The sequence below is a fragment of the Topomyia yanbarensis genome, chromosome 1 (assembly GCF_030247195.1).
Source record: "Topomyia yanbarensis strain Yona2022 chromosome 1, ASM3024719v1, whole genome shotgun sequence".
In the NCBI taxonomy this organism is placed as follows: Eukaryota; Metazoa; Arthropoda; class Insecta; order Diptera; family Culicidae; genus Topomyia; species Topomyia yanbarensis.
This window is the reverse complement of record NC_080670.1, coordinates 166740434-166765617: the sequence shown is the minus strand read 5'-3', so window position 1 is coordinate 166765617 and position 25184 is coordinate 166740434. Positions and strand designations below refer to the sequence as shown.

Sequence of the window (25184 nt, the reverse complement as noted above, 5' to 3'; positions counted from 1 at the left end):
ATTTGGGAGGAGGAGATTTTACCGGAGGAGTGGATGGAAGGTGTCGTGTGTCCTATCTACAAAAAGGGCGACAAGCTGGATTGCTGTAATTACCGAGCAATCACCCTGCTGAACGCCGCCTACAAGGTACTCTCCCAAATACTATGCCGTCGACTATCACCAATTGCAAGAGAGTTCGTGGGGCAGTACCAGGCGGGTTTCATGAGCGAACGATCTACCACGGACCAGGTGTTCGCTCTTCGTCAAGTACTGCAGAAATGCCGCGAGTACAATGTGCCCACACATCATTTGTTCATCGACTTCAAAGCCGCATACGACACTATCGATCGAGATCAGCTATGGCAGATTATGCACGAGTACGGATTCCCGGACAAAATGACGCGATTAGTGAAGGCGACGATGGATCGGGTGATGTGCGTAGTACGTGTCTCAGGGACACTATCGAGTCCCTTCGAATCACGCAGAGGGTTACGGCAAGGTGATGGTCTCTCGTGTCTGTTATTCAACATCGCGCTGGAAGGTGTAATAAGAAGAGCAGGGATCGACACGAGTGGTACGATTTTCACAAAGTCCGTTCAGCTACTTGGCTTCGCCGATGACGTTGATATTATTGCACGAAACTTTGAGAAGATGGAGGAAGCCTACATCAGACTGAAAAGAGAAGCCAAGCGCGTCGAACTTGCCATCAACACGTCGAAGACAAAGTACATGATAGGAAGAGGTTCACGAGAAGAGAATGAGAACCGCCCGCTTCGAGTTTGCATCGGTGGCGACGAAATCAAGGTGGTTGAAGAGTTCATGTACTTGGACTCACTGGTGACCGCCGACAGTGATACCAGCAGAGAGATTCGTAGACGCACCGTGGCAGGAAATCGTGCTTACTTTGGCCTCCGCAAGACACTTCGGTCGAACAGAGTTCACCGTCGTACGAAGTTGACCATCTACCAGACGCTGATTAGACCGGTAGTTCTCTACGGGCACGAGACCTGGACCATGCTCGTGGAGGACCAACGCGCACTTGGTGTCTTCGAACGGAAAGTGTTGCGTACCATCTACGGTGGAGTGCAGATGGAAGACGGCACATGGAGACGGCGAATGAACCATGAGTTGCATCAGCTGTTGGGGGAGCCGCCCATCTGTCATACCGCAAAAATCGGACGACTACGGTGGGCCGGGCACGTAGCCAGAATGTCGGACAATAACCCGGTGAAAACGGTTCTCAATTGCAATCCGACCGGTACAAGAAGACGTGACGCGCAGCGAGCACGATGGATCGACCAGGTGGAAGACGATTTGCGGACCCTTCGCAGACTGCGTGGCTGGCGACGCGCGGCCATAGACCGAGTGGAATGGAGGAATCTTTTGTATACGGCACAGGCCACTTCGGCCTTAATCTGTTAATAAATAAATAAATCGGTTTGAACAAACAAGGCTAAGCCGTCCCTCCGTCCAAAATGTGGAAATGTAACGGAGATACCAGAGTATGTAGTCTTCATATGACCCAGAGCTTACAGTTTGTAAGAAAAACATTGCCCAATCGTCGGCGAGAAGTGTCGTACGGAGAATACAAAGATGGTCGTCAATAGAGCCCGGTGTAAAAATTTACTTGATCTTCAATGTGAGTAGATCACAGCTCAGTGCTAGTCAGGGAAGTAAAGTCAGTAAAAATGTTGAACTAATCGGAATGTAGGATGAATAGCTCGAGCAGATGAAAGTCCATTGCCAAGGGGTACTGTTTCAACTCTCCTCGGTTTCCTACAATAAAGAAAATTGGTGGTCGCTTATTTGCCTTTTATTGCTACCTGAGCTCTCAAAAATAGTGAATATGTGTGTTTCTAGTGTAAAATTGTGCGTAGTTAAGTTTGCTGTTTTTGTAGTTCATAAGGTGGTAGGGATGCATGAAACACTAATTGTTTAGACACACAAAATATTTCAAAACAAGTTATACGGCTCGATTCTCACGAATAAAAATACAGTATTGGCTACGAATCATCAACGCGTTTTCGAAGGAACCATTAATGGATATAATTTGCAACGCGTAGGGAAAAATACAGAATCGAAGTGTTATCATCAGAAGCATTTAGATTTTCTACAATACTGGTCTGTTCATACTCGATATCCTGCAGAACACTCTCAAAATAGTTTTCCAGTGTCCATTTTTTCCACCAAACCGTTCGCAAAGTGCAACCGGGCCAGACCCCAGCGCGAACATACACGGGGGGACGGCCCAGGGAAAGCGGACGTTTGAGTGTGCAAACATTTCGGTAAGTTTGGATTTTAGTCGCTGTGGTTTGATATAGGATGTGTACGTGGATATGTTTATGGGCTAGTTGGCCGCACGCCCTGATTTGGAGGAAGCCCTGGTTCGATACGTTTGACTAGGTGCGCAACTGCACCTCCTGCTCCTGGCGCTGTGAGCTACTGCACTCACTACCGAATAATAAGGCCGCGTGTATGCCGTGGGGAGGAAGGGAACCTGGTACGGAAGAATCATGACGCTGGACCACTCTTTGACCGGGAGGAGCGGAGAATGCATTTCCGCGTAAAATGCTGGCTGGCTGCACACATAAAAGCTCATTAAAATGTTATAGTGGGTAAACTGATTTATTATTGCATACTGTGGAATTGTGCACGTTGTTGCATGTATGCGGGGATGGGCCGAGCAAGCTTTTGATGGTGGCCAAATTGGAGGTGGGTGCATTTTAGGAGGTTGACCATTTTCGGAAGGGTACGCTGAAGGCGTGTGCAATGAACCGATGATGCGTGGCGAAAGCCGCGAATTTTGCTAATGGCAATAAAACTAGAAATTAATGAAGTTTGATTTTATTCTTTCGGGCTTAGGTAATATTTGAGTCGGTTTTTGGGATTTTACATTCTACCTGTATCAGTTGAGAGGGATCATCTAATAACATTGCTATACATATATTTAGAGCTAATTCTATACAAGTACTGTTATCCAATACATTACAAGGGATATGTGTTTCACTATTTGTTTTTACACTATTCGCCGAATTTCGCAACTGGGTAACCGTCAGGAGGGCATTGTATTTTTTGATCAACAACAATTTAGTCTGAACCTGAATAACCACTAGAGTGGTTTGAATAGACTGTATCGACTTGTAAACGACTTTTAATAGGGACGCCAAACATCGCCCTGTTTAACCTGCTGTCCTCTACTGGGTTTTTCGGAGAGAGATGCACTCCGTCTTAATTTCGGGGACCGCTCCAAGATTGTCAAACCGGATAAAGTATCATCGCAGGGTACCGGCGATATAACCTCCGGACTAGGTGATCTTTTCGTCGACGTTACGGATGGTGAATTTTTCCTTCGGTCCTCCTCCTCCTCTTCAGCAATATTCATTTTTCGTGGGGGACTATCCTCTTCCTCTTCACCATTACTGGAAACAACCGTGATGCATCGCTTAGTCCCGGCAGTATCGTTCCCTTTTGGAGAATCCAGACTGTCCTTGATATCGCTGCTCGACGTATTTTTGTTAGTACCAGCGAAAAGTGATTGCCGAAACCACGGAAGTTCCTGGTAGTTCCCGTACAATTGATTGTACAGCCAATGGTTCGGCTGAGGTATCAAAGGATTCTGGAAGAACAGTTGCGCTGCCAATGCGTGATTCAACGGATGTGGCTGCTGGACCTGAGCCGGATAGGACCCACCGGTAAAGGTTCCATTCTGCAGCAATTCGAGGCCGCTTTTCATTTTGGCGTGGTTCTTCTGTATAAGTGACGTGAAAGCACCACCCATCAGTGGACTTCGTCGATCGTTTTCGTTCTGACCGTTATTGCTACCGAGATCGGAACCGGTGACGCTGATTTGATCATTATCGTCATCCGTGTCGTAGTCGCCTTCTGCCGAGGGTTTCCCATCTTCCGCGTTGGACGAAACCGTACGATGGATATCGCTGGAGGGAATTGGTGAGCTTTTCGGACTGGTCGTACTGTGGGGGTTACAGCTGGTGAGTGACAGGTGAACATCTGAAAAGTGAAGAAAATTTGTATTAGTTAATCATTACTAATTAAAGATTTTTTGTGAACCCTTGGGGAGTACGTAGAATTTTGTATCAAAATAGTTTGGATGCTATTTCACATCACAAAACTTCACAAGTTAATAAAGAATGTATTGGATGGTTTTGGATAGGGTTACCACCTCTCAGGATGTAACACTGAGGCGCTGGTTTTTGGGTGCGATCGCCGGGTCTTCGAGTTTTAGATTTCTCCAATAATTGCGGTGCTCGGACGAAACCCAGGACTGTATTTGTTCTCTTATCCAACTTGTTGAAATTAGCAAGGCGGGCTCAAGACCCAGGAAGTCAATCGCTGAACTTGCCCTGGCCAATTCGTCAGCCTATTCATTTCCTGTAATATCGGAATGTGCGGGCACCCAGACAAGGTAGATAGTGTTGATAATGCTTAGTTCTTTGATTTGGGTTCGGTACGCGATCACTATCTTAGACCGTGATTTGTCTGCGCTAAGGGCCTTGAATGCAGCCTGACTATCGGAGAAGAAGTTAATAACTTTGCCGGACAAGCTCTGTTGAAGGGCTGATTGTACTTCATACATAATCGCGCAGATTTCTGCTTGGAATACAGTAAAGTATCTACCTAGTGAGTGAGATTGTTCCATTCTCATTTTATAACAGTAGACACCAGCACCAACACGTCCCTTCATCAGAGAACCGTCAGTGTAACAAAGTGTATTGTTCCAAAGCCCAGTAACCTGCAGTCTGTATGCACATGATGGTGCTTCTTGTTTGAGGTGTATGTGTAATAGTTTGATATTTAGAAGTGCCTCAAGAGCAGCAGTCGGAGTTGTGGTGAAAACACCAGTCAACGCCATGAGCGCCATTCTATACAGGTGGTTTAGCTTTGATTGGACCGTTATCATCTCTCCCCTCTGCCACCACACAAGGCATCGGTATGACAGTATTGGACCTCGTGTCATTTATATCCAATAGATGTATCTAGATTTGAGACCTTAGGTCTTTACAAAATTTCGTCTGTACTGCATGAAGCCCATGCACGCTTTCTTGACTCTGAAAGCCATGTGAACAGACCAATTCAGTTTGGAATCCAATATATCTACAATGTATTTGACTTGATCTGCACACAGTAGCCCAGAATCAAAGAACTGCAAGGGACAAACCCCGGTTATTATTCGCTTCTTCGTGTAAATAACCGTTGAAGTTTTGTTAAGGTTAATTTAACTTATTGTCGACACCGCAGTTCGACAGCTCTTAATGCTTGTAGCATTAATTTACAGATTGTTCCGATGCAAAGTCCAGTAATTAGTGTTTGGTGGTCATTAACAAACCCGTAGGTTGGAAATACAAGCGCATTGAGTTTCTACAACAAGCCGTCGGCAACTAGGTTCCATAACGAAGGTCATAAAACATCATCCTGAGGACTGCCGCAAATACTCAACTTCCGTATCACAACCTGTCGCAGTGATGAGCAAAGAATGCGGTTACTAAGCATTGCGTTTATCCAACCCGATATACATGCGGATACCCCATGACCGCGAATAGACTGGAAGGACACATTATCAAAAGCATCTTCAATATCTAGGAATACTCCCAAGCTAGATTGCTTGAGGGAGAAGGTTTTCTCAATATTGTAAACAACAACGTGAAGCAGAATGATAGTAGATTTCCCACACTGATATGCATGTTGCATTTTGTGCAGTGGATATACAACTATACTAACGTTCCTGATGTGACGATCAATTATCCGTTCCAAATCTTTCAGAAGAAAACAACTTAAGCTGATAGGGCCTAAAACTCTTAGCTTCTTCATAGTTTGAGCACCCCCTTTGGGAATAAATCTATCAGTTATTTCACGCCATGCTTTCGGGATATGCCCGGTAGCAAGACTGGAAAGCAAAATCCAGATCATGGGTTCAAATTGTTCCGGTCTTAACGTTGGCTGCACCTGGAGTGGTTCTTAACTGTTGGCTAGAGAGCTGAGTTTTACCACTGAGAACTGACATACAAGTTAAGTTTTCAACTTGTGTAAGAAATAAAACTGTCGCTTTGAAATGACAACAGCGAGTAGCAATTTGCCATTGGTCGGCGCTTCGATCGGCCAGCAATCGCTATATGGAACTTGTGTGCAAACTTGGATACAATGGTGATTCACGCATGGGAACCTGTATGCGATGGTGATTTTCAACGTATTTTCATTTAAATGTTTACACAGGTTTTTCGGGAAAGTTTGTTTTAGCTTATATGTCTGTTCTCTGTGGTTTTACTCCTTTGTTGGAACCTCTCTAGCTAGTTAGGTGGCGAATAAAGAATTCGGAAAAACATAGCAATGTACTTACTAAGCGATGCTGCTATCTTGTCTACATCACTATTGTGCTCCTATTGGTGATGGAGGAGCGCAATTTTCGTTTGGCTTATCCCTCACAGCGAGAGTAGCTGGTGCTTTTTCATTTTGCGCTGTTAGGAAGGGAAGTGAAAAGAAAATTGTTTACAAGCGCAAACAATTGCATAGCTTACTGAAAACACACTGTGCATTCTGTTCGTCCACAAAGAAAAATTGGGATCAGTCGATGGGTCCATCTTCCGTTCTCCGTGTCATCCCCCTCCCCTGTTGTCAATTGGCCATCGATTCTGTTCTCGGCAACCTCCTCTCACCCCTTTCGTACCATCCGCTGATAATACTCGATATCCTCCACTAGAATGACGCCGATAGAGATCATCCCGACATTCTGCCCTAAATTTGTATTGTAAACCAGCACTCGGTTCTTAAAGTATTGGGGACCCTGAATTTTATACAACGATGCTACTGTAGTCTTATAGATGGCACTGTTTAGCGCGTTCTCGCCGTTTATCCTTTCCACGATGTATTACCGATTTATCCTTTTCTTCTGTTTGAACGCCTTCTCTGCGCTGTTACGACTGTTCAATCATCCTTTTTGGAATCTGTACTGGCTGTTTAACACCCCGCTTTCACGTTCCGTGCATATTGTTCACCGCTGAGAATGGCCCTTTTCAAGAGCTTCCCGAAAGTATCCAGCAGCCACATTAGGCTATATGATGCTGAGTTTCCCGGCGGGTTTTCTGGCTTGTGCAGCAGCACTGAATTCTGGATTTTTCGCATGTCAGGGAAGTAGCCTTCTTCCAGGCATTTCGTCATCACCATCTTGAGCATATTCGGGAATGCAAGGATTGCATTTTCAATACCACAGAGTTTCATTCGAACTAGAAGCTTTCTTCACTTTAAAACCCTTCTCCACTGTCAGAAGCTCGTCATTGGAGACCTACATATCTTCAGCGATTTTTGTTCTGCTTCTACCTTATTGTTCTCTCTTTTCAGGCTCTTTTCAACCTGCGTCGATGAACCTTTGATCTTTGCCATCACAACTCGAAAAGCGTTACCCCAGCTTCTCGGTACAGAAAGCGTTTCTAACCGCACGGAACATCACTATCTGTTCAGTTCTGGCTAGCAGGGCACGTTCGGTAGCTTCCGTTGTTTTCTAGGCATTGTTGTATCGCAAGTCTTTATTAACACTTCGGGTACCGCTGTCTATGTGAAGATGCTCGACGAAAAGTCTCGGCGTTTCAGAGATTGTCGTCTAATGACTAAATGCTGAGAGCAGCCTTCAGTGAAGACCCTGACCCTCTACCTTGATTTGGCTAGTTTCGAAAAGTTTACTAGCTACAGTCTTCGACATCCCTACCTGGGCTGCTGCGCCGAATTTCAAGCGGAACCGGACGAAGTTGACAAGCACGTTTCACCTAATGGCTGTTCGTGTCGCGAGTGTCTACAGGACTATTTCGTAAGAAGCGGTATGCAGCGTTGTCGGGATGATTCCCATCTGAATCACTCTGGCTGACAATGTGGAATGATACTAACGGAGTAATACACGAAATGCAAGGAGACTGGTCAGAGCGGACAGGTTGGCTAAGTGGTAGCAAGAGTGGAACAACGCAGAGAAAGGAAGGTTGACCGCTGACTCATCCCAAATTTGTCGATGTGGATGCATGACGAGGTGAACTTCCATTTGACGCAGTTTTTGTTCGGGTAGGGATGCTTCCGGAAGTACCTGCATCGATTTAAACAAGCTTTGTCACCCTTTTGCCCGGAGTGTGTGAGCGTACAAGAGTCACCGGAACACGTGGTCTTCGAATGTTCTAGGTTCGATGAAGTTCGCCTGGTGTAACAGTTGACAATATCGTTGAGAGATGTAGTAGTACGTATGTAGTACGACGACCTTATCTGGGATACAGGTCAACAGAGAGGTTGCGAGTATATTCTCCGAGCTGCAAAGAAAGTGGCGAAGGGTCCAACAAAGTAGCGCCGTCGACTAGAAAGCCGCCGTTAAACCACAAATTGAATTTCGGGAGAAATTCCGCCACCGGGGGACTCTCCGCCGGTGTAAGCTAAGTCCACCGCCGTTGAGCAGTACGCGACGTAACAGCGGGTTTGCGTTGTCGGGGTGCTAGTGCATCGCCGGACCGACATCTACACCCTTCTGGGTAGCTCGTGAGTAGGCTAAATCCACCGACGGAGATTATAGCAAGTAGATCGCGTCGAATAGCTAGCAGCGGCCCATTGGGGCGCCAGCGAACCGGAGACTTTGCTCCACCTGGGATCGCTGCACCTACCCGTTGGTCCATTGTGTAAGCTAGATTTACCACCGAAGACTTTATCGAGCAGAACCGGACGAAGCAGGGAGCTAAACGGCTCACGGAAACGAACATCGGTATCGGGAGAAATCTAGCGCCGGCGAATTCACAGTAGGGTTGATTCACCGCCTTGGACTATCCGCCTATATCGTGACAAAAATTAGAACTCATTGGCTCACGAGACAGACATCGATACCGAGAGAAATTCCGCTTCCAGGAGACTCTCAGTCGGAGTAGGGTGGTTCACCGCCGGATAATGTGCAAGTGGATGTCCACAAAGCTGGGAGTCAAATGGCCCAAGGAAGTGGGCATCGGTGTCGGGATAAATTCCTCCTTCGGGTAACTATCAGTCCTCATTTTCCTCATTCTCCATGTGTCTCCCATTTTCTTTTCACAGAATGTGTATGCCGTAAATTCTGCGTCGTCCTTTATGGTTCTTCGGATACCGCTTTCGCCTTGCAATCGTTAGCAGTTTTTCGGCGATTTCAGCTCGCGTCCTCAACGTGGTCTGCTCTCGTGCGACGGCATTCATGGCGAATTTGATACCCGTCACTACATACTTTATCCAAGTGTGGACGCAGCTCTTGTCCTTTGTAGAACTCTTCTATCCTTATCTTGAGCTCTGTCGTTAGAGTCATTCTAAGCTAGAAACTTGTCAGTCTTTGGAGCTCTCGCCTCTCTTCTTGGCGCTTAACCCATTATAACCCAGGGGTTTCAAAAAGTGAGCCAAATGCAGTGATATCTTCAATTCCACCAAAAAATGTATCAAAGATTATGGGAAAAATAAAATCACCGCTTAAAATGGTTTTGAGAATGAAAATATCTCGCGCAAAAAAATTCGTGCGCTTTAATAAAAACAACAAATTTTAAGTTGTTTGACATATTTCTTCGGATTTTCTGATAGACAACACTTCTTTTACACCTGTAGGAACGTTTTGTCACATAATGGAATTGTTAGCACGATTTCCATCAATAAAATTCAATTAAATGTATTGTTTACTTTTCAGCCGCCATTTGCCCCAACTATACACGGTTCAAAAATGTAAACAAAATTATAGAAAATGGCAGTTGTCTTGTTTCACAATGAAATATGAGGTGCAATGATCCCATTAGTGCAATAATAAAGCAGTTAGATGCCTAAATTCTGCAGTAAATACGCGTTCAACGATTGATAGTTCTGCGTATGAAATTTCATACGCTAGGATATAATTGGTTAACACTAGTTGGACTCGAAGTATGTTCGATGCTGAACCTAGAACCATTGTCCAACTAAAAGGCATCTGAACGCCAAAATCTTTTGTCAAATTTATTTTGACAATCTATCAATCAATCTTTTACGGTATTACACTCCCACATACTGTCATTGATTTTTGTTTCGATCGGAGTTCCGGTTCCGGATATATGGATTGAAAACACTGGAAATTTACAAATTAATTGGTACAACCATGATATCGAGATGACGTAAAAGTTAACCTTACTGCATAATCACTTATTACTTGCTTTTTTATCTACGTACATGAGAGTATGGTTAATTAGCATGTGCATATTTTTAATAAAGAAGAAAATTGCGTACTGTCGAGCTCTGAAGATTTCCTTAGGAGTAATATTTAAGTTATGATTTTTTCAATAAACGAATTTCAGCGAAGACTTCCTAAATTATAAACTTTTTCACCCAGTCTTAACCAAACCTAACCAATAAAAAAAATTGGATCTATAATTGAAATATTTGTATAACCGATAAAGATAAATTGGTTGCCATAATCAACGCGTAAAGGTCTTACAAAACGACCAAAAACTTGTGGAGGAAAAGCATCCCGGCACCGGGCATGATTACCGACCGGGACCGGAAGCACATCGAGTTGCCATTGAATGGACAAACGAGTAGAGGGGACACCAACAGAATGACGATTGAGGATGAAGGACAACTAGTGGGTCAAGCTGTTCGAAGAATGAAAATCATAAGGCCACTGGAATGAACGAACCCCCAGCCGAACTTTTAGGAATCGGGAGTGACCGGCTTCACGAAGCAATCAACCGTGTGTGTGCGAATGAAGAAATGTTTCTTGGATTATTTGCATGTGCTAATATGTCCTCAAGTAGAGTAATAAAATCGAGTAAAATAACTAACGAGACATAGCAATTCACAATGCCATGTTTAGCAGAATTGAAGACTTTTTGCAATAGGTCCAATCTGCAAAAAAAAGCCAGAGTTTTTTGCAGCTTCCAGACAAAAAGACAAACCTCTCATTGTGCTAGATTTTTAAATTATAGAATTGTTTGCACACACACATTTTGGAAATTTGGGGCATATTTTCCTAAATTTATCAAAAATCTATTCATAAATTTCGATGACTTTGAGGTCGCTGTTAAGAGACAGATTTTGCCAGACGTTTTTAGTTGATCTGCCAGATATTCTTTGAAAAATAGTGGCAACCCTGTGCAAAGCAGCTCACAGCGCACTGCGTAATTTAAATATATCTGTCGGCTACTGCTATCGTCTCCGCTCCGACGTTCGACCAGAGAATGAGCTCGCCCGAGGAATGCTGAAAGTTATATATCCGAGGATGACGTCATCGGCAAAATCAATACAGCCAATCAGAGCCATGGAAAGGAGACATCACGAGCGCGCTTGGCCGCTGGATGCCTAGACCTGTCGTCGTCCCCACCCCCAGCGGTAGCAGAGATCAAATGCAGCACTCACCGTAGCGCATTGTAAACATTCCTGATCGCTAATGCTGTTCTTTACGACCCGACGTTCGACGAGAGAATGAACTTGCTCGAGGAATGATATTCTTTAAATAGTCGAGGGTGACGTCAGTCATAGATGCGTAGTGTGCTGGGCAGGTATGGGAAAAATGCAATCGAAATTCATTCCATAGTATTCGTTCACTGATATATCTCACCCTCCCATTCGCTATTTATGTCTCACAATGTATGAGTGAGAGAGTGTTCACCTTAGCTTGTCACATAATTCATTCTTGAACTCAGTGGTGAGGTATTGTAACGAGTTCGTTCATTCGCATTCAGATCGGCTCCCATTCTCACTGCAAATTTTCGGAATGACATTTGGAAGTGAGTGACTCAGATTGGAATATTGTTGTTTTGACTTGCGAGACACTCGATGATCGAATAATTGATTGAATCGATTCAGTCCTCATCTAGTTCAATCAGTTCGTTTTGTTTACCGTTAATCTGGTACCTGATCAAAGCAAGTAAAAACAGATAAGTAGTCAAAATTAAAATATACCGAGTTGCTAAAAATTATTGCAGTATGAAGCGCTCAAATCCCACGCAGAAATCCATATTATTGCAAATTATCAGTGAGCAGGATGGCAAATACAAATGTGTTGCAGAAAACAAATGCGCCTACGAACAGGCAGTTCTGAATGCCGGCAATTTCAAACGACATGTTCAAGCCTATCATCCTGTCGTGTATGATAGGCTAGGGTTGTCATCACCTGCAACTAATGTTGCTGAGTTAGTGGCAACCAAAAAGAAACAGAAAAAACTCGTTGTCGAATCAGACAAAAAAAAAGTAATTCTGGGTACTTTGATGTTGCTCACAGAAAATAATTTGCCATACAGCTTTTTCGAGATGTCTGCTTACAAAATTCTACTTGGGCCCCTGTACGACGCAGCTGGTATTACAGTCAACAGGAAGACCATTTCAGATCTTATCAATAAAAGCTCGAAGCTCGCACGTAGCTGGATAAAAAAAGAAATGGCCAAAAAGCTGATTAGCCTAAAAATCGACAGCGCTTCTCGTGGAAACCGACATGTATTTGGTATTAATACACAATACTATTATGACGGGAAAGTTGTAATTCGGAATCTTGGTGAGTTGATTTTTTCTTTAAATTCTAGAAGTTTAAAGTCTAGTTAGACACCTAAGTCCTTCAAATCCGTTGATTTGGGAGACTTATTTTAGCTGATCTAACCATTTTTCGTACTATTTGGAATTTCATTACATTATCTAAAATACCGTTCATTCAATGCCGCGTAACATAAACTAATGGTCTAAATTCTATTAATTATTTAAGCTGTTCAAGAAATGCACTGCCGACAAACAAAAGAAAACCTGAAAGACGTAATAATGCACGTTGTGAAGGAATATGGTGTTGACATGAAGCAGGTGTACTCCATTGCCCACGACAATGGGAGTAATATGGTGGCGACCGTGAAATTGTTGAAAGAAATGTTAGAGAAATCAGCCCTAGAAAAAAGCCCATCAATCAACTTGCTCGTGGCTAATGAAGAAGTGCGTCGCATTTTTGAGTTACCTGATGATACATGCGATATTACCAGTGACGACGAATTATCTACAGATGAACATAGCATCGGATCAGATGACTCATTGGAAGGAGATGATTTCTCTGATGGCAAACAAGGGGATGTACAATTGATAACACTAGATGACGAGGACACTTTTTGTAAAATCGAGGAAATTCTTGACAGTACAAGATGCGCTGCTCATACAGCTCAGTTAGCTGTATGGGACATATTAAAACCCTACAAAGAACGCATCGCTAAGATCCAAAAAAATGGTGGTGAAACTACGGCATCGTGAATATCACCACACTTTTAGAACACACGATGCTCATCTACCTCCTATCGCCAACGACACGAGGTGGAATGGAAAATTTCTCATGATGACATCACTCCTTAAACAACGCCAGTTTTTCAATTTGTTGAAAACTAGCTATCCTGAAACAGGTACTAAACTAATGTGTAATATTTAATTTATTTGTGATCAACGTTCATATAACTTTTTGTGATTATTTTTCAACGTTCTGTATATTTGTATTACACAATTTCTTTGGTTTTGTATATACAATTAAAAATATGAAGTGTATGTCTTATACATAGTTAATTTTTTTGTAGACTTCACTCAACATTGGTCGTTTATTGAAAACATTTGTGAGGCTTTAGAACCAGCTTTCATTCTTACACTTAAGCTGCAGAAAAGGCATTGTCCGCTGTCAGACTTCTACGTATATTGGTTGCAGTGCCAATCACAATTGGATAAATTGAAATCAAACATTCTCGCAAAACGGCTGTTGAATGCATTTAAAACTCGAGCAAACAAACTTACCAGTTCTTTGCAGTTCAAAGCGTGCTTGTATTTGGATCCAAGATTCAATTTTTTAGGTTCCAAGCGCATCTCAACAGAGGATAAAGATAAGATCCAGGTAAGAATTACGTTACAAATTGTAATTGCACGTAACCTGAAGCTAGTAAATGAAATATGGAGGTAATAAATCTCACTACGTCATTTAATGACAACTTTAAATCTGGGCGAATTATTTCGTTAAACTGTTTTTCTATAAAACTTGCAGAAATTTCTGCTCCAGCTATATCATCGGCTTGATGAAATTGAAGGGGTGGCAACTGAGCCTGCTCCATCTACATCTGCGAGTGAGCCACAAGACGACTTGGATTTGTACCTTTCTGCCTTTTTCGAAGAAGACGACATTCCGATGGGAGTATCACATTCCATGGATGAATCTGTTCTCTCTCAGATTAAAGAGCTGGAATTACAAGAAAAAGTGCCAATAATTCAACTTGCAGATGGATCTAAGACAAGCACTCAATTCAACATACTTACGTACTGGGAATCACGGAAGATTACGTCTCCTATTCTTTACCGTTTGGCGATGGTAATTTTGGCGGCACCTTCTCCTCAGGTTTCTGTCGAGAGGGCCTTCAGTGGTCTTAAACTAATTCTCACAGATCATCGAATGCGACTGACTGAGAAATCAGTGGAGGATTTGCTTGTCCTCAAACTCAATTCTGATTTATTGGAGAAAGTTTCCGAAAGTTTGAGTACCGACAATACATTTTAAGCCAAGATTGAGTTATTTTTGTTTGTTTGCTTTACGTACGTTGGACTGTATTCTACGAATTACACTGAAATATATACATATTTATATAAAAATGATCTTAGATAATATGCCTTTCATTGCCCAATAAACCATATCTACTTCTCGGCATTTTATGAAAAAATAAGGAAAAGGTTTGAAATAAGTCGGGATAAGTGTGTTAATTCAAGGAGCACACTCAATTACCAAAGGCAGCAAAATTGGGAGTCTACCAAGGGCCCCAGAAGACCACGCAACTTCACTGGCTATATGCATTTCAATCTGCTTCTTCTAAGGCCTTTGAGTGGCTCATTCAAATACATTTACGATACCTTTGTAGACTTTGGAACCATACCAAGAACGATTCGTCGATTCCACTGTAATCAATCCTGTCATGCAACCATTGCACTTTGGGACAAATTAAAATTGAATACCAAGTACAGTCGTCCTGCATGGTCAAGTAAGGCCGATGGCATGCTGACGCGAAATCTGAAACACTAGTTGTAAGTGAAACGAATGCATCTTAATTGTACCAGTATAGAGCGTGTCAAGAACGTGCAATCCCATTAAACACAAAGTGTGTGCCGGCCTCATGGGTATCAGTCTTTTTTACACTTCGTTTGATAGACGTTACGAGGTCTGACAGAGCCACAGCAAACATTTGGAGTATCTAGACGTTTATTGTTTGACGTTCCGGAACAACTGCATGGATATTCCAACGCGCTTGTGATTTTTTGTAAGGAAAACTTCCAAAGTAAAGCTTAACGGTATTTTATCGTCATTGAAGATGATCAGATAAAACATGTTTTAGCCAGGCGCATACTTCATTGACGTTTTGAGGAAGTTTACAATCTTTCAAAATTCGCCTGCGGTCATCCAAAAACTTGCATATCGATGTGTATTTTCCGCTTATCCTTTCGAGACCGTATCTATGGATTTATTTTTTTGCTGCCTTCTGTGGTAGAAAGAGAAAGTTCAGAAGGATACTGTTCAGACCATGTAGAGGAGAATACTTCAAATGAATTGATAGGAAAATATATACTTTAAGAATTCCGGATGTGATTCAAGCTATTCTGTAAAATAGAAGGAAAGCGAGTTATTACCAAGATACGCGATTACCGGTATTGGAAAATATATTCCCAGGTTTTTTGCAACTTCTTTCGAAGACCTCCCGGACGTTCGCTACTATGCATCAAAATTTGCAGGTGGGTGTATCTTGCTTTTGACGGGACACTGTGACCATGAAACCTCAGCTTCCTCCAGCAGTAGAAAAACTTGCCAAAAATCCTTCAAATCCTGCACAATTAAAAATATGATCCTGTTCTGACAAGTGTTGAATTGAAAATGAATAGTCTATCGAAGTCAGGGCTTGCCTCGATCGAGCAATAAATCTTAAAGTGGTAACTACATGCTGTTTCTCAGTATTATTACAAATAGCAACACTTTTTTGCCCGATGGCATACTGAAAAAAGGATGAGAAGAGCAAAAGAAAAAATTGATTTATGCTGAACTGATTGGAATGAATCATAGAGTGCATTCGATGAATGAATGCAGTTTGACTCATTCAGGATTCAATTCCTCCCTATTCTGCAGACGTTCAGCTCATTTCTAAAATAGATTAAATCGCTCACAACCAGTGAGTGTTCATTCATTGATCGAATTGTAGAAACATGGTGATGTAGAGAAGATTCATCGCAGTCTCTCACGATTCGTCGTTCCACGCTCACTATGCTGATTGTGAGTGGCTGAACCAAGGATGAATGGTTATCAGGTGCAACCAAACGAATGAGTGAATTTTCCCATACCTGGTGCTGGGTGCTCAATTCTGTCGTACGAGACGATATTGCCACGATGTTACTTGTCTGGCAAAAGAGCAACAACTGATTCAAATGGGCACGCGGCACATTTATTCATAACTTTTCGTATTCGTTTGAGTCACTAAGGTGCTCCCTAATGACGGCTCTGCCGGGGATAGATTGACTGATGTATGGGAGTTTTCACGTTTTCCGAGATCTATTCATTTGTGCTTGTTTTTCAATAAGGTGCTATTGAAATACAAAAACACTATAGCAATAAAACGTAATTTCAGTTAATTCCGAATTGTTTGGTGATAACCAGAAGTAAATCCGTTCATAAATAACAAAGTTATTAACGTTTAAAATAGTGACGCAAAAACGATGATTTTAGATTTTAAAATGACACAGATAGTGCAGTGAGACATTTTCAATGTCAAAATCTGCTCCTAATGAAAAACGGTAGCTTGGAAACTGTACCAAGTACTGAAGTACTCTTGGCTGGACATGTAGCACGAATAACGGAAACAGCTAATTTTATGTATAAGCTGACTAACTCTAACGAAAAAAATCGTACACCATTCAGCAACTAAGCGAAGAACTAAGAAAAAACCTGGAAGAGGCCGTCATTTTTGCACTTGCTTCCTGTGTGCAGTCGGGGCGGCAAGCGGCCAAGGATACTGGCTACAGAAAGGGGTATCAACAAGAGAATCTCAAATCGTATATAAGTATATAAAAATTAAGAAAAATCTAAGGGCATTTTCATAGTTAAATACCTTATCCATATCATGTTTCTCCCTAGGAATGAAGTTTAGATAAAATCAATTTGCGCGTGAAGTGCACCATACTTCTGTTAGAAATTGTGGCCTTCATGTGCAAATTAGTTGAATTTTATGCTCCGTCGAAAGAAACTTAGAATTGTGCTGTGTGGTGGATCACTAGCCGAGATATCAATTGGACTGTACAGCTGATGGCCAAGATGGTATGCTATGAAACTGAAGAGATGAAGTCGAAACATAATATTTAAATATTTAATATATAAACCTGTTTCAGATGATTGTGAATTTTTTTGTAGGATACGAACCACTACGACCAGTATCCTATAAAACTATTTCACCAATTTCACCAAAAGTACCAAACATATTCGTCTTATACAATATATATTAACTTATTACTTTACAACATTTTTCGTCATTACGTTGCTAAACACACTACTCGTTCAAATATTAAGTAAAACTAGTGTTTGCAAATTCAAATTGTTCTGTAAATTAAACAAAATAAAAAAAAGATTGTCATATTATTAATACTATTTGACAAATAACTTAGATTACAAAAAAAATCATGAATTTTCAGTGGGCTTTTTTAATTATTGCCGATATGATCAAAGCGGTTTTAAGAGATATTTCAAAAGATTAGAAGTCGCTATTTCGAATATGCCTTGAAATAGTGAAACTATCAAAAAACGGATGCAAAAATCGCTAAACGATAAGGGGGAAGAGTTTCAGTAATAATTGAAATTTGTTAAGAATTTGTTTCACATGTTCCATTATTACAAAACATTTTCAATGCCAAATCTTTGCCCTTAAAGCTTACCAATCCTATGGCAGCATCAATGCCCTAGTTCTCGCATTTCCTACCGGGTACTACAATACCACGAATCGTAATCACACACAACTTTGCTTTTTACGCCGGAGCCTGAAACCGATCCGCAAAAACAAATAAAATTTTTACTACCATCCTCGCAATGAAATGGGAAACATAAGCCAACAACAACCAACCAACCTCCCATTGGTGGCCATATTCTGGGAAGCGAACTCTTTGCACCCCCCTCGCTTACCCGAGGATTATAGATCCGCAAAAAAATAAACCCAGCTTCAGATGGGTGCAAAAAAACAACTCACCATTAGAATCGCTAATCCGGGGCGAGTTTATCGTGGAGTCCCCGCCGTTGTTACTGCCGCCGGTACCATTGCTGAAGATGCCGACGGTAGTTGCCGCCGAGGAGGATGCCGCCGCCGCCACCGCCGAAAGCATTCCCATCGTAGTCGCTGCCGTCGGGTGTGGATGATGCTGCTGCTGCTGCCTGTGCTGATGTTGCTGCTGCTGCTGCTGCTGCTGGTGCTGCTCGATCCGATCGATGGCGGCCAACATGTGCGGTGCGAAATGGGCTGGGTTAGCGGCTGCCGCTGCCGCCGCAGCGTGGTGGTGGAAAAAATGCGAACCTGGAAATCCCGCCGCACTCCGACCGTTGAGCTGCCGCCAATCGTTGGCCATGTGTAAATGACCCGCCATGCCGCCTAATTGATGGGGAAACCCTGTCGGTTCGGGTTCCGGGGTGGTGTGGCGAAAGTGGCGAGAAAATGGGATGGTCGAGGTTGCGACGGCGACGTGAGAAAAAGAAAAGAGCAGAAGAAAAAGTAGTTTAGTAATGAAGGTACTTTATGTTTACTGACAATTGCTACTGGACTGTTTCAGCCATTTATTTAGAATACAGGATTAGAAAATCGATCTGAGAATTTCATTTATTTTCAGTGTCGTCCAAAAGTAATAAGGATTGTTTGTCTAAAGCGAATAAAAGTTAAAATAAATTTGATTCATAATCTATTATCCGGTTTTTTAAATATCATCTGGGGTGTAATTGTGCTTTTCTCATTAACCTAACAAATCTGTCATCGACCGTATGAGTGATATAGTTTACTATCTTCACAATATTGATTATTTCGTACTAATATTTACGTATTACATATTGATAAGGTCAATTTTTCCCTAAGCCCTAGCATTGTTGATATGTTAAACATGTGCCCTTCAATCAACAGACTGTCTTGGTATCCTGGGAATCCAAGAAAAACGCTTGATTTGTTCTGGTTTTCCTCCCCCAAGCCTAATTTTTTTTTTCAGGGTACTTTCGTTTCCCGCGAATGTCAATCTCAACCCGAAGCACAAACGGCTACCAGGCCGGCGTAATTTCAACGAAATGACAAGATAATTCGCCCATTTTCACAAGAGTGCCAGTTAGACCTGTGCGCCACCGCACCACGCCGCCGCACCACGCCGCCGCACCACGCCGCCGCACCACGCCGCCGCACCACGCCGCCGCCGCCGGTAATTTTTAGCGTACGCCGACGCCGAACGGTAGATCGGCGGCGCGCCGCCGATGCATTTTTCCCGCGCCGATAATTCGCGAACTCTAAAATGGTTGACTCTTAATTTTATCCACAAATCTAGAAACATTGTCTATGGACCGAATATACCACGTTAACTGATTGATGATTTATCACATCTTGATCATTATTTGGTATTAGGGGTCGTCAATTGGATTACTAAATTAAAATAATCTTGATATTTTCTCGAAAACCATTACACGACACTCGTTATATAATTCAAAGATCCATCCTTGCTTCGTCAACTGGTTATGATTGTGAGCATATAAGTTTCAATTCACCATTCGTGTGCTTGAAATGGTCCACAAATTAAAAAAAAAACCTTTCACTTTCAAGATATATGTGCCTGAAATTTACGATTATGTGTCTGATCCTAATCTTTGCACGTAATTAATTTCACTGGAACGCAGTGTATTATTCATTGATTTTTTAACCGATTCTTAATTCCTAATATGCTACACACGATTCACCAGTCGAGTTCGTGAAACTGTTCATGATGTAATCCATGAAGTAATTAATTTTCCACATAATCTTATCATACTTACGTAAACAATTACAAGGAACTCATACCTCATCTTCCCCCATTCATGGATTATTCGCTCTGCTTTTTGGTTTTGAAATTTCTATGTGAGCTATTGTGTACAACTGCTAGCAACCAGTCTCATAGGCACGAGCATTAGATACAAAGACATTACTAGCACCTGTAACCCTGTTATTCCTTTGTTAAAATTCAGAGAAATGTTCGGAATTAAACGAAACTGTGCTGAGCAAAATACATTACCTAGCCACAATTCATGTCCGTGAAATAATTTAGAAAACTATAAGACACGTGACTCTGTGTAAAAAATCCAACGGTAAGCTCAAGACTAAAATATCACGATAACACGACGAGAATTTACGAAAATCGTTGCACGTTGTTCAATTCTTGACTGTTTTAGTCAATAAAGTCAGTACAAATCAATGTTTCATTTTCAATACGAGGTTTATTTATAATTGATTGAATCGTGACCTATTTTAAAAAAAATTTCTCGAAGAATAGTTGAGCAAAGTGATCTTGACTTTTCGCGACGCTGGTGCACAGATGTGGCGATGCAGAGGGTAAGATTTATAGTCTCATAAATTATTCATCGTGTGATCTAGCCCCACTCAAGAAAGATTTTCAGTGGCAGTTGCACCAGCCCGGTATCACAGACAAATAAGACGTAACACGAGATGAATTTTTATCACTCGTAGAAAAAAAAGGTCGATTTCAATTACAAATCGGTGGCGTTATTGAAGAGATTTTGACACAGAGCTAAATGCGTTACTTATTTTCCGCACCCACCCGAAAACGTTACGGTCTTTTTAATCTCATGCAAACCAAAACAAACAATTCTTGTCGAAGTGCCCAAGGTGGGAGTTGTTCACAACCATTTCTTAAGTTACAACACGATGCCGATCGGTGAGTAAGCACATAACAAGATGTTAGTAATTTAATTGATTCGGTGTATCGAATGGATTAGAATTTGTTGGTCCCCGGAACTGCTGGAGAAATTGGCGGGGTGCAGGTGCTACGAAAACTAGAGATACGCTCAGACCATTTTCAATCAGACTTGTATTGTGATCAGTTTCATCCTAACAGGAGCTAACACGTCAAGTCGTGGAATGATTATGATTGATAGTAACTGTATATTTAGGTTTCGTCAGGGTGTAGATCTGTAGGATTCCAGCACATCGAGCATACTTTGCACTCAAGATAGAAGTAGACCGTACGTTGTAAGAAAATGTAGTGCCAGGGAATCGTATTTCTTATCATCGTGGCGATTTTGTACTTACAAGAAGTAAAAGTAAACACCAGCCTGGAAAATGAAGTAATGTGTCTACCTTGAAAGGTGTCCTTACACGATCATTAAAAGTGACATTTCTGCGCAGTAATGCCAACAATAACGCCTTGTGTTAGGGTTTCTGATATCTGTGGGATTCTAAAAGAGCGACGGTAAACAACCCAGGGACAACTTGACAGATAGTGCTTGTTTCATATATGCACCGATTTGATGGTGGCGCTAGTATGCCTTCTCGAAACGAAAAAGTTTCAAGAGAAAAGCGTTTTTCGTTACATGTGTTATGAACGCCGTCAATGCGGCTAGAACAACATCTAGAAAAAGCTTATTCCAAAATGTGAATAAAGAAAACTATTATTAGAGAATAAATTTATCCCTAACTGATAACCGTCAGCAAAGTTACATAAATCTTATTATATATTTAGCTGGAAGTCGTTGTTTTTAACAACCGGCTTTCTTCCTTCCTAAACATGTTTTGGTTTTCTTGTTGTGTTAAGTTTGAAATCGTTAAATCATTGGTGCTTTTTATCTCGAGAAATGTAAATGAAAAACATTTTGGCCAGTGAGAGTACATCACCACCAAGCTTAACAATTCGTTTTGAATAGAATTTGTGTTTTTATCAGAATTCTTGCAGCAAAAAGAAATGGTAGAAATGCGTAAATTGATTATTTTCCACAGATATGGAAAATAATAAATGGGATGCGCCTTTTTCAAATTTTGCTCCATTCGAGCCGCCATGACATCACCAAATCACCCCAAAATATGCTTATGAATTCAATATATGGGAGCTGTCAATTGTCTCCGGGCTTACGGTAAAGATGACTAAATAGAAACAAAAAACAATGGAACGACAACAACAATTAATTTCCTCAAACAAAACAAAAACTGCTTTACCGTTGCTTTTTTCCCAAATATAGAACAATAAATAATTATTTTGGGTCATTGAAATACAGTCGTTACTCTGCATTCTTCAAATTTGTCAATTGCAATCATTATTTCATGCAAAGTCGTAGTATGCGACATCGACAATTTTTCTATTTCGTTCTTCTAATTTTACAACTGTAAAAATAGTTCCACCTTTCATTTATTATCTTGCATTTGGCAAGCAGGGTGGGCACTATTGGAGCATCAGTTGAAAAAAAAATTGATATGGTTGCGAGAATTACATTTTGTGCAATGTGTTCAACAGATGTCGTTAGTACATCGTGGGCGATGATTTTTTTAGATTTTCTTTAAACTGTAACGTTTGTTTGTATGTGCTGTGAAGTCTGTTACAATAGAAACCGAAAATTTGGGAAAGGAATTGTACTGTTAAGATTTTTTTTAGTTACCTAGGCGTCAATATTCGTCACGCCGACACACGCCGGCGCGCCGCCGCCGATAGGGTCCAACGGCGCCACGCCGCCAACGCCGCCGCCGCCGGCCAAAAATGTCGCTTACGCCACCGCCGATTAAAAATGCATCGGCGCACACCTCTAGTGCCAGTTTGTGAGTTTAATACTGAAGTGTGTACGAAAATGACTTTAGGTAAAACCACAGAGAACAGACATATATAGACTAGAACAAACTTAACCGAAGAACCGGTGTAAGCATCTTAATAAAAATACGTTGAAAATCACCATCTGTATGCGTTCCCTTGCATAAATCACCATTGTGTCCAAGTTTGCACGTAACGCCCGTATAGCGTTTACTAGTTGATCGTAGCGCCGGCTAGTGGCAAGTTTTTACTTTCTGGTTTTTGAAAGGCCAACAAGAGTTATATTTCTTACACATATTGAAAATTTTACTTGTATGTCAGCTCTCAGTAGTAAAACATTGAGATGCATTCGATAAAATAAGTCTTTGTCTTCAACTAATTAGGCATAACTAAGCTGACCAACTATGGGCTAGGAAAAATCTGTACACATTTTATCTCAAAATTTAGAACACTAAATTTAGACTGTTTAGTATTTCTCTTGTTTACTAAATTTTACTACAGGTAATGGGATTTTTAACAATGGTTTTATGGGTTGGCATAGCGTATTTGGTAAATGGATTGGTTCAATTCCAAACCCCGCACACAGGGTTAGAGTTTTTTCAGTAGATACAGAACACTAGATTAGGATTGTCGCTGGTGTTCCCATTGTTTTCGCCTCGGAACATGTTTGTTTTGCTTCCGGTATATATCTGTCAAAGTATCGAAAGTCTCTCTAGTAAAAGTCTTTGGTCTACACTTTTGGTACACACAGAAAAATGGCCTGTTTGTAACAACAAACTGTAGTTAAATTTCAAATTGGTAAAATGCGGAGATTGCATATTTTTCATTTCTGTCTTTTATTATGATGTGATCTTTATACATCCAAGACCGAAAATGTCCAATGCATAAAGTTTACAGTAGGAAACCTGAAGTAAACAGAAAGCTATGCTGCCGATCACTAAATAAAATTTCCCTTGGACACCGGTGTATATCTGTAAAATTCTCAGTATCTTCCTGCATGTAAAAAAATGTTAAGTGTGTAAAAATATCCTTCGTCTATACGTAGATTCACCGCTTATTGAGGAAAAATAGTATAAAAAATTAAAAATCCCAATTTTTGGGAACTGTCAACATCCGACGCTCTAATTAGCTGAATATGTAAGTATCAAAGAGACGAGAGATTAAGTGAAAGCAATTTTAAATAAAAAATATACAATTAATTAACTTTTAGAGATTGTTTATTTAGCTACTTTCCATTTTTAATACTACTCGATCCGGCAAAATAATTTATTGTCCGGCAAAAATAACTAATTTTTTCGCGAAATGTCTTATTTTCTCTTTTCGGGCTGCTTCAGAAATCCGTTTGCAGATATGGTGACTTCTGATGATAAGGTATAGTCGAGTAATCAGTTTTACTAACAAAAATTTGTGGTTCTCATTCGGCGGGCACATAAGAACGTGTTCGTCCAAGTTGGAAAAAATATTCGGATGCTGGTCAAAAATAAGCGCAATTATTCGATTCTGTAAGCCAACAGGTGATATAGACCCAAGTTCAATCGAATTCTGTTCTGCTCGTAACACTTGTTCCGCCATTTTGCACGATAATACGACGTTTTTTTGAGGGGTATGCAATCCTCCACCTCCGTGTTTCTTTATTTCAATTAATCTAGAGTAGTCTATTTCCTCTGTTTGCAAACCACTTAAACACCCACCGCATTTAACTGACGTATATAGTTTTCGCTCCACGTACCCAGCTACATATACAACTATATCTATATCAATTTGATCAAGGTCAGTGAGTTTGAAATCATCAAGTAGCCATTCTTCGAAAATATTTACATTATCATCATTATGGGCACAAGTCTTAATGGCACTGGAAACAGTAAAAATTGCAAATTCGGAACAGTCTTGCATTGTTGAATTCCCGTTGCGCGTAATTTTAAGTTCTCTGTTAACCAGTAGTGCTCTAAAACTATATGCAAACTGTTTGGTTGTAGGATTGTCGTTGAACCCACCTCTGGCTCGGATCAACGAAAAAGTTTGCTCAATATGATCTTGCGACATTTTATAAGTCAATAAGTATTCTATTGGACTCCGCTTGTTATAAATATATTCAAAATAAAGAACGTTTACTGACTCAATATCAACTAGAAACCCAAGGAAACCAGTATAGTTCGCTGAGTCCAATATAAATTTCTTGGATCCATTATCGTCGATCGATAACTGAGCAATATATCTTTGACAGTAACGCATGTATTGCGAGAATTCCGGATGTGTTGAAGAGCAATATGGGCGACGAAACTCACACCCAAATTTGGATTTTGAGTTTAGTATATCAAATAAGTTATTGAACGTTCGTAGGAAATCAACAGTTGCCTGCGCCCCTTGAAATTCATCAACATTTCGCTCCATTAAGTATTCCAGTGCATTCGCAACACTGTTACTAAATAATT

At 41.2% G+C, this 25184-nt stretch overlaps 1 protein-coding gene across 4 annotated transcripts in view; it reads right to left on the bottom strand.

Moving 5' to 3' along the window:
- Positions 1 to 2807: 2807 nt before the first annotated feature.
- Positions 2808 to 25184, bottom strand: part of LOC131680480 (segmentation protein Runt) — a 167214-nt gene continuing 144837 nt past the window's right edge. For all 4 annotated transcript variants that reach the window (XM_058961191.1, XM_058961199.1, XM_058961194.1 and 1 more), the window contains 2 exons: positions 18195 to 18608; positions 2808 to 3987 (listed from right to left, as the gene is read on the bottom strand). In XM_058961191.1, coding sequence (XP_058817174.1) covers positions 3131 to 3987; positions 18195 to 18608 — 1271 coding nt within the window. In that variant the 3' untranslated portion in view covers positions 2808 to 3130. The remainder of the gene's footprint in view (positions 3988 to 18194; positions 18609 to 25184) is intronic.